At 37.8% G+C, this 19339-nt stretch overlaps 2 protein-coding genes across 2 annotated transcripts; one reads left to right on the top strand and one right to left on the bottom strand.

Annotated features, from left to right (window-relative positions):
- The first annotated feature begins 391 nt into the window (after positions 1–391).
- stmn4 (stathmin-like 4) lies at positions 392–9929 on the top strand. Its single transcript, XM_066676692.1, has 6 exons — positions 392–518; positions 4603–4662; positions 4861–4956; positions 5741–5946; positions 6059–6250; positions 7516–9929. Exons 2-6 carry the CDS (start codon positions 4650–4652, stop codon positions 7573–7575), a joined length of 567 nt encoding a protein of 188 aa, XP_066532789.1. The 5' UTR covers positions 392–518; positions 4603–4649; the 3' UTR covers positions 7576–9929.
- A 3571-nt stretch (positions 9930–13500) lies between these two features.
- On the bottom strand, positions 13501–16779 carry il17a/f3 (interleukin 17a/f3). Its single transcript, XM_066677784.1, has 3 exons — positions 16718–16779; positions 15216–15460; positions 13501–13933 (listed from the first exon to the last, which is right to left on the bottom strand). The coding sequence occupies exons 1-3, from the start codon at positions 16730–16732 to the stop codon at positions 13684–13686; spliced, it is 510 nt and encodes a 169-aa protein (XP_066533881.1). The 5' UTR covers positions 16733–16779; the 3' UTR covers positions 13501–13683.
- Positions 16780–19339: the final 2560 nt, after the last annotated feature.

The following is a 19339-nucleotide window of genomic DNA, read 5'->3' as shown; positions in this document are numbered from 1 at the left end:
CCCACAGAACAACACTGACTTTTACACACCCAAATTTTTCCTGTCTCTCCCTGCCTCTATCTCCATCTTTCTTTCTTTCTTCCCACACTAATCTCTCTACTTCGCTTTCTGCCTTTCTACTTTTTTCCCTTTACCCCTCTCTTTACCTCCTTCTCCATTTTATTCATCTGAGCCTCTACTTCCCTCTTTCTTTCTCCTTCCCCACCCTTCTCTCTCACTATGTATACATCATATATATTTCTTATATATCTCTCTCACTCCTCCACCTCTCCTCTCTCTCTCTCCATCCTCTGAAGGACAGATGCAAGCTCCACCAATGAGAAAGCAGGGATATGATGTCATGCTCTAGGAGTGGTACTGCTGCCGATGCTGCTGAGCTCCTGTATCCGAGGAGCGGCGGACACAGTGAGTGAGCAAGAGAGAGAGAACGAGAGAGAGAGAGAGAGAGAGAGAAAGAGCAAGAAAGGGAGGAAGAGAGAGAGGAGAATAAGCTCTACATATATTTCCAAGGGAAAGGGGTAAGTGTACACCCCACTGAAACATGCTTCATTTGCACTGAGGGCTTTGGAGTGTTCTTGGTGGATGCTCTCACTTATCTGTCACAGACCCAGGCTCTGGGACACTATCACTGCATCAGACATTTAGAGGAACTCAGTGTCCTTCCATGGCCTGTGGTAATTGGTCAGTGCTGATGCTTGTGTATAGGTTTTTTTTTTTTACAAGCAAATGCTTGTGTTTATGGATCTGCATGATATGACATAATGGAGTGAGCTGTTAATCAGATGATGTAATTTCATGGGAAAACTGATGTTTAAAAAAAAACCAAAAAGGGGGTAAAAATGCTTGGCAGCCTGAGTTTCCAGAAGATTCTCAGCAATTATTTGTGCATAAAAATATTTTAAAGTATGTACAAAAAAATCAGTGGATTTCATGATGCTTAGATGTGTTTAGTAGTTATATTTGCATATGTATTACAGATAATTAAGGCCATGTAATAATTAATTAAATTATTAAAGCTATTAAATTGAATTAATGGCAAACTGCACTGATCTAAATGTGCTGTCAGTGCAAAGTGTATTGTTGTAAATTTCACTGGTATTTTTTTCCATGATTATAAGGTAGATAGGCTGACTGCAGAAAGATGACATCAAGAATCTATGCCATTTTGGGGAAGTAATGGAATAGGGCCAAATGCAAAAAACCTACCACAATTCAACTTTGAATAATAATAAAAAAATATTTACTTCGCCTCTGCTGCTGAGTTTATATTGACACAATCAGCCTCTGAGGGACAAGAGCCACTGTAGCTGCTCTGCTGTGCCATTGACAAACTGTAAACAAACAGCCACGTCTGCAGCAACTGCGCATTGATCGCAGCACTGGGTGTGTTTGGGAGGTTGGCTGGGGTTAGTGTGTGTGGGTGCAGTTCTGTGCAAATGTCAGAGATCAGTATTTATTTGTTTGTGTGTTTTGTTTACCAAACACAGCAGGCATTAATTGCTAGTTTTGCATCGTACAGGAGATACTTCTGAGAGATTAGATATTACTTGTTTTTATATGAACAGACTTTTCCGTACAGCATCAGGTTGCTTAATTCACTGTAGTGTGGTGCGTATGTGTTTGTGCATATATTTTACATTTATTTATATTCATTGTGGTATTTTTTACTGTGTGTTAAATAAATTCAAGCATTGGATTGCATGTCATAAAAAATTAATTTAGATTCAAGATCACTCACTTGCATGAAGAAAAGGAGAGGCAAATACAGTTTTCAAACCTCTAGGCCAAACGTTCAAATGGCAAGACTCCTGACGAGCAGAGCTTTCAGCTTTGAGAAAGTGGAGAAAATCAAGCTTAGGTGTGATAAAAATCAACTCAACTCCATGGGTCCGAAAGAGTGTGTAGCTGCCAAGAAGAAAACAATACTGGGATAAGGAGACACACTGAAGAAGCCAAACTAAAAACTGACTGACCACCTCTGAGCCCAGAGCTCAACAGCCTAACAATTGAAAACTCACTAAGAATTTCTTCCAAAAATAACTGAAGCTGTGATAAAGGGTAGAGACATGACATAAGTATGATAATAAATATCAATATTAAAAAATACATTTGGATATTATAGTATTAATAAAAAATAACATTATGAAACTTTTATTTTATTAAATACCATAAACTTAGATACTGTACTGATCAACCGAGACCTCAATATTAACATCTGTTTTGATTTCAGACCATTTGAGGGTGGTCTCTGTATTTTGCTCTGTCTTTTTTCTTTATCTCTGTTCATTTATTAATTCATTCATTCATTATCTGTAACCGCTTATCCAGTTCAGGGTCGCAGTGGGTCCAGAGCCTACCTGGAATCATTGGGCGGGAGGCAAGAATACACCCTGAGGGGGCGCCAGCCTTTCACATGGCAACACACACACACATTCACTCCTAAGGACACTATTGAGTTGCCCGTCCACCAACCAACATGTGTTTTTTGGACTGTGGGATATCTCTGTACAGTGGTTGTGATTTTGTAGATAAACACAAGTCATGTGATTCATTTACTGCTGCAAAGAGTAAAATATGGTGTTTAATGTGTTAAATTTCTGGTTACAGGAGATAAAGAATGTAACCCTTTGTTTATGGTTCTAAGGTAAAGGTTTGGGTCAGGTTTAGGTTTAGACTTAGAAAATCCCTATTATTGTGTGTGTGTTTGATTGATTGGGTCTTTCTGAGTGGTCTCTCTCTACAGGGTACATGTCACCATTACCCATAATTACTTAAGGTGGCCACCCAGGGCTGCTGAGGCTTTAATGGAGTGGCATATTCTCTGCATGTCAAAAAGGTCCCAGCGTGTGTTTTCATTAAGCTCTAATGCCTGCTGTGTAATCCGATATTCAGCTGATATCAAAGGACCCAGCTCAGACATGGCCTGGTTTTGTATATTATTATTTCTTTTATTATTATTATTTGTGTTCCAGCAAACTCTCAGGCCCTCCATCAGCAGCCCTGTGTAAACACTGTGGAGGCCACGTCCTCATGTTCCTCATCTGAATTCACACCGTTCCCGCAACAAGTGTCACTGCAAAATTACAATGGGGGCAGTCATTCTCACACAGGCAGCATCTGTTTGATGGCCAACTTAAAATCCCACTGTAGTGCTAGTATTTTAGCATTGATTTATTGAGTGTGATATTCAGTAAAAGCATGGCATATATACATATTCATATTTTTTGCTTATTTTACTTTTAGAAATCAGTGATAATGTATTTATTATAGTGTTCTTATACTGTGATTATGTGATTATTATCATTTCACTACATTTATAGGAAAAGGGTTTTGAAATACGTTTTTACATTGAATCATTTTAATTCACTCTTGGCCGAACAAAAGAACATTCTTCTGATGAACTGATCTCTGACACTCATACAGAGTTAAAGAACTTTTTAAAGTTACACATTGCAATTTAATATTACATATGACATATTGCAACTTATACACAGGTCAGACTTTGTGGGGAAGTATTGTTTTGAGTTGTTTATATCTTTCAAACATCCAGGAATTTTTGCAAGTATTTCTGTGTTGATGGAAATCAGGAGATATTTTTGTAAGTAATTTTAAATTAGTCTGTGTGAAATCTGTATATTGGAACATGATTTAGGACTGGAAAACAGCCCTAACAATAAAAAACAAACAAAAAAAAACTATACTTCCTTGAATAACTTGAATAATAATGAACAATTCCATTCAATATTTCCCACTTAATATTATTTTTAAAACATGTTTGACAATTTCCCAGTTCCATAAACTCCATATCTGGAAAATGAGGTAAAAAAGAGATTAGTTTTGTATTTAAGGTTTTGGGGTATTTTGGAGGGGTTGTCACAGAAACTGCTCGTGACAGTTAGCTTCGTTTTCACACAACTCCAGAGTCTCTGGGTCCTTAGTTCAATCCCTGTCACTGTCTGTGAGGAGGTTTTCCTGTGTATGCATGCGTTTCCGCCAGGTGCTCTGGCTTCCCACCAAATTCTAAAATTACATGTTGGTAGGTGTCTATCTGTGAGTGTGGGATGCCTATGTTGCACTATGTTGCACAGTGATTCTTTGTCAGCGCTGCATCCACAGCAGGTTCAAAAAATACTGTGAAACAAGTGTATTAGTATATTATAACACTGTTTTGTATAGGGTAGTATTTGTATAGAATAGTAATGTATATAATTAAGTAAGTATTATAATAGTTTAGTGGAATATAATATCTTTATAGCATTAGTGTTAATTAAATTATCATGGAACATTATAGCGTAAGTATTATAATTAGGCTAGTTAAAAAAGCAATAGGAAATCTCATCTTCAAATATTGCCCTTCAATAAAACTGTCAATCAGCCTTCCCTATGGAGATATGATTGTGATGTTTGAGCCAAACACTTATTTCAAACACTTTTTTTTCTTTTGGTTTGGATGATGACAGTGCGTTTCTCAAGAGTAAGCTGACACTTGTGTGCACTCACTGAACACTGAGGATGAAGTAAGGTCATGATGTGTTCTTGATCTCTCTCTCTCTCTCTCTCTCTCTCTCTCTCTCTCTCTCTCTCTCTCTCTCTCTCTCTCAGGAAACAGCAGGGTGTTTCATATCACGTGAAAAGCAAGTCCTGGCAGAATGACCCTGACTGGTACATGACATAACATATTATAGAAATAACTTATAGCTCAAATTAATTTATATATCGCTATCATATAATATGGTTTCAGTGCTAAGTTTAAATTCAATAAACCTAACTCGTCGTTACATCGTTGCACCTAGAAATTGAAACAATGACTGAAATAATTCTTTTGTAAGCTTTTTATTTAGAGGACATTTCTCTCCACAGCTTACCTAGAGAAACTGAGGGAGCTCCCTCTAGTGTCCCGTTTCTGCTCCTGCATCAACTCCTTCCCTGCGGACCAGCAGGCCTACAAGGCTGAAGGTAAACATCATAATAAGAAGCTCAAACGACAGTATTAATTTGCTCAATAAAACTCCATAACAGTTTCTAGCTTTATCATGTGCAGTGTAATCCTCTCAAGCTTGACTAAAATTTATTTGAGGGGTTTTATTTGAAATAAATAAATAAACCATAAACAGTCATCCCTTTTCTCTCTGCCAAGGTCTTTTTTATGCACGGGACAAAATGGAGTTTGAATTGACTGAATTTATATAACATGCTTTATTCATGTGACACTGAGGTACAACACAATAATCCCAAGTATTCAAAGCACCATTTTATAAGTGTGTTGGAAATTTACTTTATATTTGGACTGGGTCCTTAAGGCCGATGCCACTGACTAGCATCATGAAAAACTGCATTACTCTCTCCTCACACATAGGCCTCAAACAAAGTAAGACGTGCAGAAATTAACATGTCTTGCATGAAAAATGTGGATAGTTTGCGAATTCAGAAATCTGAAGCCAAGCTGTAGCTAATGTAACTTTACAGAGTAGTGACATATTTGCTACTTTGTTTTACTAACAGCGTTGCTACTTTTGAGCTCAGAAGTATGTAAACTTCTAATGCTGAAATATGTGTTAAATGTAATTAGCTCTCCTTCCTCCTCCTCTTTCACTTACATGTATACACACACACACAGCTCATGTTCAGTCCTTTTTATCTCTTTAAAAGGTAGTTACTTCTCCTAAAAAAGCTGGAACATGGAAGTATTTATTGTGGGAGAACTACAAAATAAACATTTTTTGCTACACTTCTATTGTAGATGCAGTGGACCTCAACTGGTGTGAGATCAAAGACGTAGAGGTGATTGAGCTAAACAAGCGAGCGTCTGGTCAGGCTTTCGAGGTCATTCTGAAGCCCCCCTCATTTGATGGTGTTCCTGAGCTGAACACATCCATGCCCCACCGCAAAGACCCCTCCCTGGAGGAGATCCAGAAGAAACTGGAGGCTGCTGAGGAGAGGCGAAAGGTTGGAATTCACAGACATTCCCTCTCTGTCTCTGCTTCTTGACCTCTCAGCACATTTCCAACACACATGTTTATAAAATCCAAAAGACTTACAACACTTTGCCTTTATCCAGTGCCAGGAGGCAGAGCTACTGAAGCACCTGGCGGAGAAGAGGGAGCATGAGAGGGAGGTCATCCAGAAGGCCTTCGAGGAAAACAACAACTTCATCAAGAATGCAAAGGAGAAGCTGGAGCAGAAGATGGAGGCCAACAAGGAGAACCGTGAGGCCCTGCTTGCTGCCATGTTGGAGAGGCTTCAGGAGAAGGTATTACCTGAATGATACAAACTCTGGGTGGTGGGTCTGGTCCTGGAGTAGCCCCTGTCTTACACCTTTTAGGATTTTCCTGCTCTTTCCTGTTGGATCCAGAAAAGCAGCTTATTAACAAACACTCCCTTATCTGAATTTTATGTGTTAGAGCACAAAAAAGAATATAACATCCAGATTAGGAATGAGAGACTCTAGCATGAGTCTCTGATCGCCACACATCAATCAGAGTGGTGTAAAACTGTTCTGTAAAGCAGTGGAACATTGTTCTCAGAGGTGAGTTTGTTGTCCAGAACTAATCATACATCAGCATTGCCTGACCTCGCTAATTTTCTAATTTTCTAATGCAAAGCCTTCTTGAAATTGCACAGAGTGTTACAGCAGTAAAGGGAATGCAAACCCCACATTAATATTCTACACTCCAGGAGGAATTACCCTCTTGCTGCAGTGATTTTGTGACCCACAACTATACTAGCCCTGTATATGTGGTGTGCCTGATACTTTCTACTGCTTCTGACCACCCCCCTCATTTTCAAACAATTAAAGAAAACTCTTAATTAATCATAATTGTTTTAGTTGCTGATATTTGACCGATAGTTATATATACATAACATGAGAGTGGAGAAAATGTGGTTAATTAGAATGGATTTATTATGGCTAAAACAGCTCTTTAGGAGAAAAAACCCTTTAATTCTGCGATTATAATTAATGATGAACACAAGTTAGAACCGTTTACTCTTACATACAGTTACAAGACATATAGAGCTTCTCTGATTTACTGCCTCTTTTACTTTCTGCAGTGTAGCGTGAATGTACCTTTCAACATGAAAATATCTGTGATTGTGTGATAAAATATGTTGAAAAAGAGCTCAGTTTTGATGATGTTAGCGGCACAGTTTTAAACATTTTGTGTTATGTCAGTTAAATACAGTCAATACTCACCACTCTCATTCCTCTCACAAAAGCTAGTTTTATTGATTTAGAAAGAGTTTGGTTTAGAAAAACAAATTATAAGAACATGTTTTGCATAAAATGAACTCTCAGCTCTCTTACTTAACTCTCATTTTATATTTTACACTGAGGAGAGCCGGCTGCCCTTGGAGGAAGTGTAGCTTCAGCAAAGAATCTGTGGCATCAGGTCCTTTCTATGAATGGTTAACAAGCACAGACTACGAAAGTGCTTTAACATCGCTATCTTTCCTTTATTCCTTGATAATTCGTGAAGGCATACTGAACAAGCCAGGGCTGTTTCCCTTTGCTTTCAGGATAAGCATGCTGAGGAAGTGAGGAAGAATAAAGAGCTGAAGGAGGAGGCCTGTCGGTAGAGGAGCAGGGTGAGGAGAACTGCTTTGATTCAACAGAGAAAGCAAAGAAGAAATGAGACCTGGAGCCTGAGAGGAGGAGGGAAGAATATGGAGAGATGTGATGGTGGAGAGGAGCAGACATTGCTAATGACAATTTGAATCACACTAAATCTTTCTTTGTGGGGTTTAACAGTGTCAAAAACGAAATACTGTCATGAAAATGAGACCAAAAGATTCCTGTATGTTTTTATGTCTGGATGGCAAGGCAAGGTGCACCAAAAGTTCATTTTCTGGAGGGCAGAGAAGGTGAGCTGAAGGTGAGGAGGTGAAAAACAAGGAGATATTAGAGGGATAGTCGCCCTTTCAGTAAACTAATGCAAGTGGGCTGGAGATTATTAACTCTAAACAAACCTCACAAAGACTCATAATAAGCTTTTATTATTTCCCTCAAATCTATAACATCTAGCAAAGTGTAAGCGATGCATGTGTACTCACAGATTGATCAGAGAAATAATATCAGTCCTTTATATAGGATCCACTCCCATTGCCATTGTTCTGCAAGGAGCTTTATGTGTGTTGTTCATGAGTCAATGCATTTTGTAAGACTTGATGAACCACTGGTAATTTGGAAATGAAGATTATAAAGAAGCTTATAGATATTAACTTGTTCACTGCTGAATTCCCAGAGCCAAATAATGCTAATCCAAGCACAATCCTAAAGCACACAGCTATTGGCTTCTTCTTCTTCTTCAGTGGTAAACATATTATTTACAGTGGAACATTGGATTATTTACAGTACTGTGCAAACGTTTAGGCACCTGTAAGTACTGTTCTCTCATTCTACAGCAGCCTCCCAGTAACTTCATTGTAACCCTAAACCTCTATACATAAGCAAGGTGCAAACTGTGTGGGGTCCTGGGGGGACCAGGTCACCCCCAGTTAACCCTTTGGGCACCCTGAAAGCTACAAAATCATTCTTGGGTGTCCCTAAAAAGAAACTTAAAAAACATGTTGCAGTGTTATGGTATCCTTTAACACTATCGAGTTTGTGATATATAAACACCGAAATTCAAATTGAGAAATATATTATTTTATATGAACCTGTTTTACCCTCTATTGTAATTTTTCTTAGCCAGCATAACAGTGCTGGTCTGTCGCTGGTCAGTGTAGCAATTTGGTCGATTATCTGGCTCCTGATTGCTCTGATGGTGAAAACCATCCAAAAGGAGGATGGCATGGCCTTTAAATTCTGTTTTACTATTAACAGAGATATAGCGCATGTGCCATGGGCAGGGGGTCTTATGTACGATGCTGATACGGTGACATGGTTTTTGTTTAAAATTTGAGTAGGAGTATGAATAGATTTAAAACTGTTCATTTATATTTCGTAATAACAAAGGGGGTATATAAATATTCAGAGGGGGTATTTTGAACACTGACTATAACCATAACCCTAAACCTATCTTTAAAATTTAAAAGCAGCAGGATTTACTTTTGCTATTCTTATGTGTAAAATTTTCCTGTGACAGGGCTCTTTCTGTAAATCTTTCAGTTACATAACAAGCACTTTGTCTGGATTTAGCCAAAACAGCACCACCAGTGGACAATTCAAATAACAGAAATGTTATGATTACCTGGGGCGCTCCCTTACATCATTAAAAAAAAATCAATATTAAAATATTAACAGCAGAACTATGATATTTGCAGTTAATCAGTATATTAAGGCTCTATTATGTTTAATCCTTCGCAGACTACGTTTGTTTTCCAGCTCAGGCAGGAAAACTGTGCTATCCCATGCAACATTATTTTAACCCATAACTATTTGCAACTTGCTAAATATTGTAAGTCAGACATTATAAATGTAAATTAATGTATGTGTGAGTTGAGGAGAAAACTGAACCATACTTTTTCATGGAATGTGTGCTTCTTTGTACTTATTTACAGATATATTCACTATAGCCCAAAACAAACTTGCTATCAAGATCACAGGTTTTAAACAATGTGCTTAGACTTTTGCACAGTACTGTACATAGAGCTGGCGCTCAGTGAAAGAGACAGGACCCATGTTTCATGGGAAACGGTGCACTTTGTTTTGGCATGACCTTGTGTTTAACCCTTTGTTTAACCCTTAATGTCCTGTGAATGGCAGACCAATAGAAGGATAATGTTTTTGTGTATAAAACCTGCAAAATAAGTGACGTAATATTGAGTGGTGAGAGTTGATGTGAACTGCTGAGGTTTGTGTGTATATAATCACCACACCCCCACCCCGCCCTCTACCAACACACACACACACACACCTAACACTCGCTGCATATGTATGTTGCCCTGAAAACTAAACGGTCTGTTTTGACATGATCAGTAAAAGCTTCTCTTGACTAAATGAGCCCTGTGTCTTTTTGTGACTTTTCTTCACACTTCACTGTAACATACTTGACTCGACACGGCTCTACTCTGATTTTTTTATTTTTGCTTTTCCATTAGGCAAATTTGCTACCTGGAACCAGCTACTTTCTGCATGGGATCAGCTTGGCCCGACTCTCTTTTAGCTGGTCACTTTTATGCTAGCACATCTCCCCTGCAAAATGGAGCTAGTGACATCATAAAAACCCATCCCTAACGGGAACCATGGGCTTGGAAAACTACAAAAATCCTGGAAGTAAAAGTTAGGTGTTGTTTACTTGTTGTGCATTTGCATGTTTTTTGTTTATTAGACTGAACTCTCTGCCCTAGATTAGTTTTCCTTGTGGCATGTTCAGCTTTTGCTGGAGATTTTCGTCGGCCACCGACCCAAGGAGCATTTGAACCACTTCAAAACACCTCTGGGTAATGCTATGAGCTGCGTCAGATAAAATAAATGTGAAAAATAAACCCAATAAATGTGTCCCAAACAACAACAACAATCGAATATACGATGAGAAAACAGTGCTAGGGCAGCAAGGTGGCACAGCAGGTAGTGTCAGAGTCACACACCTCCAGCAGCCTGGAGATTGTGGGTTCGATTCCCGCTCCGGGTGACTGTCTGTGAGGAGTTGGTGTGTTCTCCCCGTGTCCGCGTGGGTTTCCTCCGGGAGCTCCGGTTTCCTCCCACAGTCCAAAAACACACACTGGTAGGTGGATTGGCGACACTAAAAGTATCCGTAGGTGTGAATGTGTGTGTGTGTGTGTGTCTGTGTTGCCCTGTGAAGGACTGGCGGCCCCTCCAGGGTGTATTCCCGCCTTGCGCCCAATGATTCCAGATAGGCTCTGGACCCACCGCGACCCTGAATTGGATAAGCGGTTACAGATAATGAATGAATGAAAACAGTGCTACTGTTTTAAAAATGATTGAAAAAATGTTACCTCCACAGCAGCACAGTTGTTGTGGTTTACAAAGCTTGTGGTTCCAGTTAGAGGTAGTGTTTTGCAATGTCACCAGCTACATTTTGGGGGTGGGGGGTAATGTATTAGAAAAACGAGCCAGGTAATAGGCAAAAAAAGCAAGTAGAGCTGAGTACAGTCAAGTAGCATAAGTACCATGCATTGAAAGTCCAAAAGCTTTTAGACAGCCCTTAAAATTTTTGGGTTAATTTTCAATTTTGAGTTCGGGGGCAGCTGCACATGAGCTGTATATCATCATGCCCAGTGCATCCAATACCTTTAGTATATAGAACTGGAGTTTCATTCATGATCCTAGACTAATCATCTATCATCTGTATACGACCTCATGGTCTTGTGGCTGAATCATCTGGTTTCTTGTCCAAAGATTAAAATCTAATTCAGAAGATGAATGTCCTTAAATGTTTGGCCATGTAGTGTTTGTGGAGACCGGATGATTACACAAGAAAGCTCAGATCTTCCGTGACAAATCTCAGGAAAACATTCTTCAATAATATCCATTTGTCAGCATAACAGCCGGTTCTTCTCAATTATGAACAACACCAGTACTATTTTAGGATGAGATCCACACCACAGCTACACCAAGTCCAAAGAAGCTAGACATCTCTCTGAATTGTGTATTTGGCTGCTGTAAGGGGCACATAATGCTGAAGCAGATGGCCAACTGCACAAACACAGCTTGCCTAACCTCCACAGAAAGGTGCTGCCCACAGAACAGGACACCTGCTCAGCCAATATTTCTTCTAAAATCAAGGCTATTAATAGAGATGTTTCTCACGTGTACTGCAGTAACACCTACTCTTCCAGAAAGACTTTGGACTAGATGCTGGAACCTTTCTGTTAGGATCTAATAACATTCATCCTTGAGAGCAATATTGAGGTCAAGCACTGATATTGGATAATGTGTTCTGGATCACAAGGTGTAATCTTTAGAGAAATGTTCTCTGCAGCAGTCGATCAGAGGGGTGTAAAGTATGTACTGGTGCACTGCTGCTCACTAAAGGTGCACATAGTGTTAATGTTAATGCGTTTTGTAATTTTACGATTACTTTTACATAGTTTTAAAAATCACAACTGTCAACTTATTAATCAAAAATAGCCTAAAAATGAAGTAGTTTGAAAATGTAGTAGTTTTTCATCACTGCATTTGTTATGAGTTCCATCAAGGCACATGCATTGATTTGTTCTGCTCTTGCCAGTTTTGGCTTAGATAATTTAAACATAGCATATTAATACTTAATTTATAGGTTATACCTTTAAAATAAAATTACAATTAATACTTTTAATACTGCACAATAAGATTTTAAAATTTATTTGTACACTTAATTGTTAAACAATGTTCTGTTAAGAAGGTAAAACTATACCCCTTTTGCTAGTGTAATGTTCCATAACACCACTGCTGTGTCATTGAGGATATATCACACTGTTTTTTATAACAGTGTGACTCTTTAAAGAACCACCTTCTGGAATGTTTTTTACCTTTTAAGAGTGTAGCACTGGATCCTCTTGATATTTAAAATTCTCATATGGAGCTTTATAAGGGGTCTATCAGGATGCATTTGCAACTGAAGGGTTTGAATCCCTGCTTGGGTTATTATCATGTTCTTTAACATTGACCATCACACTGTAACTGACCTTTTACATAAGTAACATGTCAGACACATGTGAATGAGTATTTCGAATAGAGATTAGAATCACTTTATAGGCCACTGTGCTTGCACACAGAGGAATTTGTTTCTCTATGCATTTAACTCAATCTGTGTAGTAACAAACTAGTGAACACTAGGGGGCATGAGCACACATGCCCAGAGCAGTGGGCAGTCCTAGACACCGCCCTTCAGTCATGATCTGGCAGCTCTCGGGATTGAACCTGCAACCTTATCGTTACAAGCCAAGTTCCCTAACCACCAGAGCACAGCTGCCTCTTGTTTGTGAGAACTAATGGTGCAGCAGATGATGAGTTTTCTCAGGGCACAGCTTCCAAAGGGAAAATAAGAAAATATGACGAGGCACATCTCAAAGCAAGCTCTTACCAGTCACTGTAGAGATGAGGGGATTAAATGTGTCATTTTTGCAGAGCAAATGTGCAGGTTTTAGGCTTTTTCTCTCAGGAAGCTGTTTTATAATTAATGTTTTGTGCAGGGAAGCAATTAGGAGCAAATATGTTTAACAAGGAGTGGTCCTTTTTGTTTTGTTTTTTTCTCTATAAGTAGTTGTATAAGCTTTGCATTAATGTATAAATAAATTCCAGTGGGGCTTGGAAGTAAAAGATGTGGGGTGGGCATGGCAGAAAAAGTTGACCACTCCTTTAGGGGGAAAGAAAACATTCTGCAATTGAGGAGTTGGGGGTTGGCCAATCCTTCACTACCTTCCATTGCCCCATATTTCCTGAATCAGTGAACTTTATGTCTTAACCCCATTCTCTTTTCTGCTTTTCTTGCTTCATTACCATAAAATCATTGTAATATGCACATATAATTAACCAGTTATCTGAAAAGTGCTACCAAAATATTTGTAATAAGTTCATGCACAGGGTGGGTCATATAATTTATATTTTTTGGTGTGAAAACAAATTTCAAGCATTCAAAAACAAGCCTGTGTTTAACATTTTGTAAAACATACTTTCAACAAGTAATTTCACAAAAATAGTTGATTATGCAGCAATAAATACAGAAAGCTATGGATACAGAAAGCATATAGAGACTGCATGGCTCCCATTCAGACAATAACTGACTGTAGCAGATAGAATTGCTATCTATTTTGAGGCAAGACAGTGGGTAAAGTGCATGTACAGCCCACACTGATGGTCATTTTCTCCAACCGGAGAGAGTACACCTTTTTCTTCTTCTTGTTTTTCACTCTCCTGAGCACCAGAATCTCATAGTAGACGGGTCTAGACTCCAGACCTGTGTCCTCATGTCCGTCTCGGGTCATGCAGCCTGTTTTCTCACATTTCGCCTCGAAGATTTTCTCCGGGAGGCGGGACTCATCATAAGAGGCCCTGGAATCAGCAGCAAGATTTTAAAGCCTGCTCTACACATTGATGGCTAAAGTTAATTTTATAATATATCAAATCCAGAAATTTTCACTTCTTTCACCAGAAGCTGGAACATTGGTGAAGGGATTTGATTGCATTCAACCACGTGACCTTTTCTTATGTCAGGTATTCGTGTTGTATCATAAACACCATTCCAACTCACCCCAAAGGTACATGGATAGTTATTTATCTAGAGAACCCTAGTCCCGAGGGCTTTACAGTCATCCCTCTGTATTCACAACTTCTGTATCTATGGGTTCAGTTAACTAAAAGCAAAACTAGATTTTGCGGTACCAAGAGCACTAAGTTGAAGGAACGTATTTATAGTGATACCCTGCTGTAGTCTCCCAGCATTTCTCAGATATTCAGACGCTCTCAAACAATCGTTTATCTGTTGTCCTCTGCACCTCTAGTTGGTTCTTTAGTGTTGTGGGTGCACGCTTTGTTTCTGTATTTGTGATAACTATTTACATAGCATTTACATTGTATTTGAAATTATAAGTCTGTTTAATTTACTCTTTTGGTTGTTTATAGGGTTTAATTTTGTGGGGGGTTTTGGATTCATTTGTGCTATATTTGTTGTGTACATTTATAGGTAAAATGTAATGTATAGCCAATGTTGGGTGGTCTGGAATGGATTCATCCATTCTGTTATTTCTTAAGGGACCAATCAGCTTTCGATATGAACAGATTGGTATGTTAATCGAATTCTGTATTAATTTAATATAAATGCACCACTGTATACAGGAGGTTGTGCGCACACTATCAGAAAAACATGTTCAGTTAATTTAGTTAAGGAAAACAAATTGTACCGTATTCAATATTAATTTTAATGTTATTAATTGTGCTTATTTCACATGCCTCTTTTCATCTCCAGGACTTATATTATGTTCTTTTATTTACACAGTTCAGAACTGATCTTCCTATCAGTGCCTGCTCTCAGTAATGTTTTCATGACTGAACGCTGGCAATTCTTCTCAGAAATGTTACATCTGCCTAAAAATTCTCTGAAGATAAGAGGCTGTTACTGCAGCATACAAGAACAAATAACCCATTAATACTGTGTACTGAACTTTTAATCATTCTGAATGGATCCACTGTAACTTCAGCTTTAGTGGTTATAGTGTCTGATGATGTTATAATGCAATGAGGCATGAGGCATGAGGCATGAGTCTTCTTGCACCAGATCTCCCAGAACTGCTACATGTAAACACGGTGCATTTAAAATAACATTAATCAGACTTACACATATGTCCAAGGAGAGATGGAGAGACTTGGAGAGTACAGTGAGTTAGCAGGTGAGTATGTTAGAGAAGAATTCAGATTAATCCAAACTTTTCTCATCTTCCCCCGTGAGACACGGTTAGGTTTGTCCACTGACCCTGGACCCTTGGACTTCCCCTCCTTCTTCACCTTACGTCCACTCCGCGAAGAGCTGACTATTTCAAAACACATGGCAACCAAACCCAGCACCAGCACAACACTGAACAACTAAAAGAAGAGAAGAGTAGAGAAGAGAAGAGAAGAGAAGAGAAGAGAAGAGAAGAGAAGAGAAGAGAAGAGAGGAGCATGCAAAAAAATGGAAAAATTCATAAAGAAGAAGAAAACAGAAAAAAAGTTCAATAACATGTAAAAAGTCTCAGTGAAAAAAAAAAGCATCTTTATAAATTGTATATCTTTAGTTTATTCATATATATATATATATATATATATATATATATATATATATATATATATATGTATATATATATATATATACACACACATACTCCCACACACCTCCACACAAGCACCTTGCTTTGGAAACATTTTTAGTTTTAATTATTATGATGAAAAAAAAAAATAAACAAAAAACACTAATATTAAATTAAAAACAAACAGCGTTATTTTAACACTGTCCAAATCTCTCCTCATGGCAGCCCAGTATTATTTGAGGTTACAATCCAATACCTAGTTTTACCAAATCCATACACTAGCAAACACATCTACTTATTAGGAAAAATATCCTTTTACAATATTTATTTTTATATTTATAGTAAACATATATAATAATATAAAAGTATGAGGCTTATAGAGAAAATAAATTATTTTAAATTATAATAATAATCTTAGGTGTAAGACTCCTGCACATTATTATATTCGTCTTGTGAAAGCTCTTTAGATAAAATGAAAAGCACATAGTCTAGTAAATGGGTGCCACAGTAAATGAGCAGCTGAGTGTACTAAGGATTTTCAGAGAACTCAGAACTGATGGTCTATTCCTCATACTCAAGTAGTGTGTTCATTAATACTTAACTCTAACTCTAATTTGAACCCTAAATCTAAGTCTAACCCTAAGCTACAAAATGTCAGAGCAGAGCTAAAATAATCTACTCCAACAAGACTGCTTCTGAAACGTACAGATATTGTGATCGTAGACTAACTACAAATGTTTTCAGATGGATAAGACTTACTTTTGAAGTTTGCACAGTGAATTCTGAGATCTTCTTGTTAAAAATGCATGCACATAAATATTCTCCATCATATAGAACAACTTAACCAAAGAACTATGTGTCTGCGGTTCTCTATGGAATAATTGCTTTGCTAAAGAGCTTTAGAAATATTTGAGTTACTACATTTGTAATTCTACTCAATTGTAACAAAGTAACAATACAAACCTAAACTACCCTTCCACCTCTGACACAGGCTGTTTAACCAGTAACATATCATTAGACAAACGATAGCAGAGTAACTACAGTAATTACTAACCACTGAGAGCCTCATCTTCAGAGAATCAGTTCTGTTGTTGATGCTCAGCTCGTCCCTCTGAGTGAATCTGCCCCATTCAAAGAACACTGAGGGTTTCACTTTATATACACAGTAGCATATTTTGTACTTCCTCCCCCAGACACAGTTAAAGAAACAGTAGATAAACAGCCTATTGCATTAAAGTGTTGCTTATTTGAGGGGATGGCTTCAAGGGGATATATTAAGAAGAAAATCACCTTTTGAGTGCATTAGCACATTTATTTGGGTTTCTGGACCTCTTACCAACCCACGCACTGTGAAATAAAACAACACAGTCAGTTTTAAATATGGGCTACAGAGTCATTTTGTGCTGCATTTTATGTAGATAACAAGCACTGAAGAATCATCTTGCCTCCTAGTCTGAGTCTCTCCATTCACAATGCTGGACCTGTGTGAGAGCACAAAAACAAGATTAAATGGAGCAAAACAAACACACTGCGTGGGGAGAAATAAGACTACTGATTAAATATGGCAAGAGGAGCAACAAAACATCAAGATTAAAGAACAAGAAGAGTGTCTCTGCTCCTTGTGTTTGGAGTTAACAGAGGGTCATTCTAAACATTCTAAAACGGGGGAGAAAAGTGCTGTGGTGTTTGGTCCTTATGGTATTTTTGGGTGACCATATTTAGCTTTTTTCAAAAAAACAAAAAAATCATTTGGGGCAGGTTGTCTATTTAACAAGACAAATGACAATTGACTTTGTGGCCAGATTTCTTTCCATTCAACTTTTGGCCATAAACAAAATTAACAAGTAAACTATAAAAAACAGTATAAAGAGAATGTCTGCAATTGTGGGGAAATTCAGTTCTAAGCTCTGTGTATTTTAGTGTGGAATATGTTTTGGGGGGGGGGGGCAGTTGTTTGTAGGTGGATGACGTCTAACTTGTCTTCAAGTTTTTATTCACTATTTGAATTACCACAGATACTCATTTGTAACTGGAGTTGTTTAGTTTTATAACACTTTCAATAACGCAGTTCGTTGTCTCCTGAGTTTGGAGACATTTCCACCTTGAGTGATACGAAAACAGCAAAATAATAAAATATTACCAACCTATGGAGCAGGAATAGAGGAATCCTCATTTCAGTTTGTGCTTTTCAACATTTGGCATTCTCTCCATTGTCTAAAGAACTCCAGATGCCTCTGCCATGAACAGAGAGAGAGAAAGGCTAGCATACCGGACCAAGCCTGTTTAAGTTTCTACTCATTTACACCCACTGGCTCTTTGTATTAGACCAGTTTCGAGCACGCAAACACACCAGAGAGTTAGCAAACGATGAGGAAGTATCAGGATTTTATAGTGTTTTTTTATTACAATCGTGAACTACGCCTTTAAGGAAATTCAGTTATTTTCATTCACACCGAACTACAAAAGTGGAGCACTGTATTGAAATTAAATTTAAGCGACACATTTATACGATTACAGGATAAAATTTTAACAGCGATATTTTTAAACGTTACGAAAAGCAAGCACCCTGTTTTAATCAACCAGAAGTTATAAACCAAAGAAATACTTTCATATCAAGGTCTGACTGGTAATAACATTAAATTAACTTAATTAATAATCTAATAATAAATCTGATAGAAATTTGACATGTTTTCATGTAAAGTTAAACAAATGCTGAAAAAAAGATTTGTGCTTAAGATACAGCAAATGCATGTGAAGTGTGTCCCACTTCTCTTGCCTCTTTTCCACACCTACAGCAACTTCATCAAGTGCACATTTAAATGAAGGTTTAAGGGCTTGGGGCAAAAATGAGAATGGGTGAAGGACTGCAGCAAAATCCTGCACCTTTTTGGTGATTTTTATGTTTTTTTTTATTTTTTGGACATTTTTATGTCCCGGGAAAAAAAAAATGTCTGTAAAAAAGAGGATGCATGGTCACCTTAGGTATGTTGACCAAAACGTGTCACTGATTTTCAGTTTGTTGAAGACCACAGAGAATTATTTCAGCTTGTGAAAAAAAGGGATCTTATTTGTCCTTTTTAATTCTTCCAATGTTCACACAGTCCAGTCAGTTCTGAAGCCAGAACCATAGTGTTGGGGTCTCAGATTCAAATAAGGCCAGGTGGTCTTTCCAAAGGACTGGTTAAAATGAGTCTTTTTATTCTATATAACATACTATAAGTAAATATGTTTATTAACTATTTGTTTCTCACACAAACTAACACTAATTAATAAAAGTAATTAAAATAATAGAGAGTATAGTTCTTGAAGAAGATCTTGAGTGATGGCACAGCTTAAGCGTTTCTCATGTGGTTGGTAGCTTTCTCCTAGATGACTGCTAGCTCATTGCAATGGTATCTAGCATATACCCATAAAAACCAGCATTGGGTAGTGTCAGAAATTGCTCATTACCTTCACTCAGTGATTACTTTTTAATACCTCTGAAAGGATTTGCTGTTAATTAACACTTATATACACCAATACATAACTGAGTAGCATCCTGTGTCCACTGATGAAAGACTAGAGGACAGCTAACACAAAACATGTAATAACAGATGAGAAACTGCCTCTGACTTTATATCTAAAACATAGATATAATGCTTTGTGTTGGTACAAGAGAATCAAATTCCTTTAGTGC

The sequence above is a fragment of the Hoplias malabaricus genome, chromosome 7 (genome assembly GCF_029633855.1).
Source record: "Hoplias malabaricus isolate fHopMal1 chromosome 7, fHopMal1.hap1, whole genome shotgun sequence".
Classification (NCBI taxonomy): Eukaryota; Metazoa; Chordata; class Actinopteri; order Characiformes; family Erythrinidae; genus Hoplias; species Hoplias malabaricus.
This window is presented reverse-complemented; position numbering and strand designations above follow the sequence as displayed.

Coding starts and splice junctions, on each gene's coding strand:
- stmn4 (XM_066676692.1), top strand. Junction 4,957..5,740: donor GCAGGCCTACAAGGCTGAAG/GTAAACATCATA, acceptor CTTCTATTGTAG/ATGCAGTGGACCTCAACTGG. Junction 6,251..7,515: donor TGGAGAGGCTTCAGGAGAAG/GTATTACCTGAA, acceptor CTTTGCTTTCAG/GATAAGCATGCTGAGGAAGT.
- il17a/f3 (XM_066677784.1), bottom strand. Junction 13,934..15,215: donor ATCTCTCCTTGGACATATGT/GTAAGTCTGATT, acceptor TGCTGATTCCAG/GGCCTCTTATGATGAGTCCC.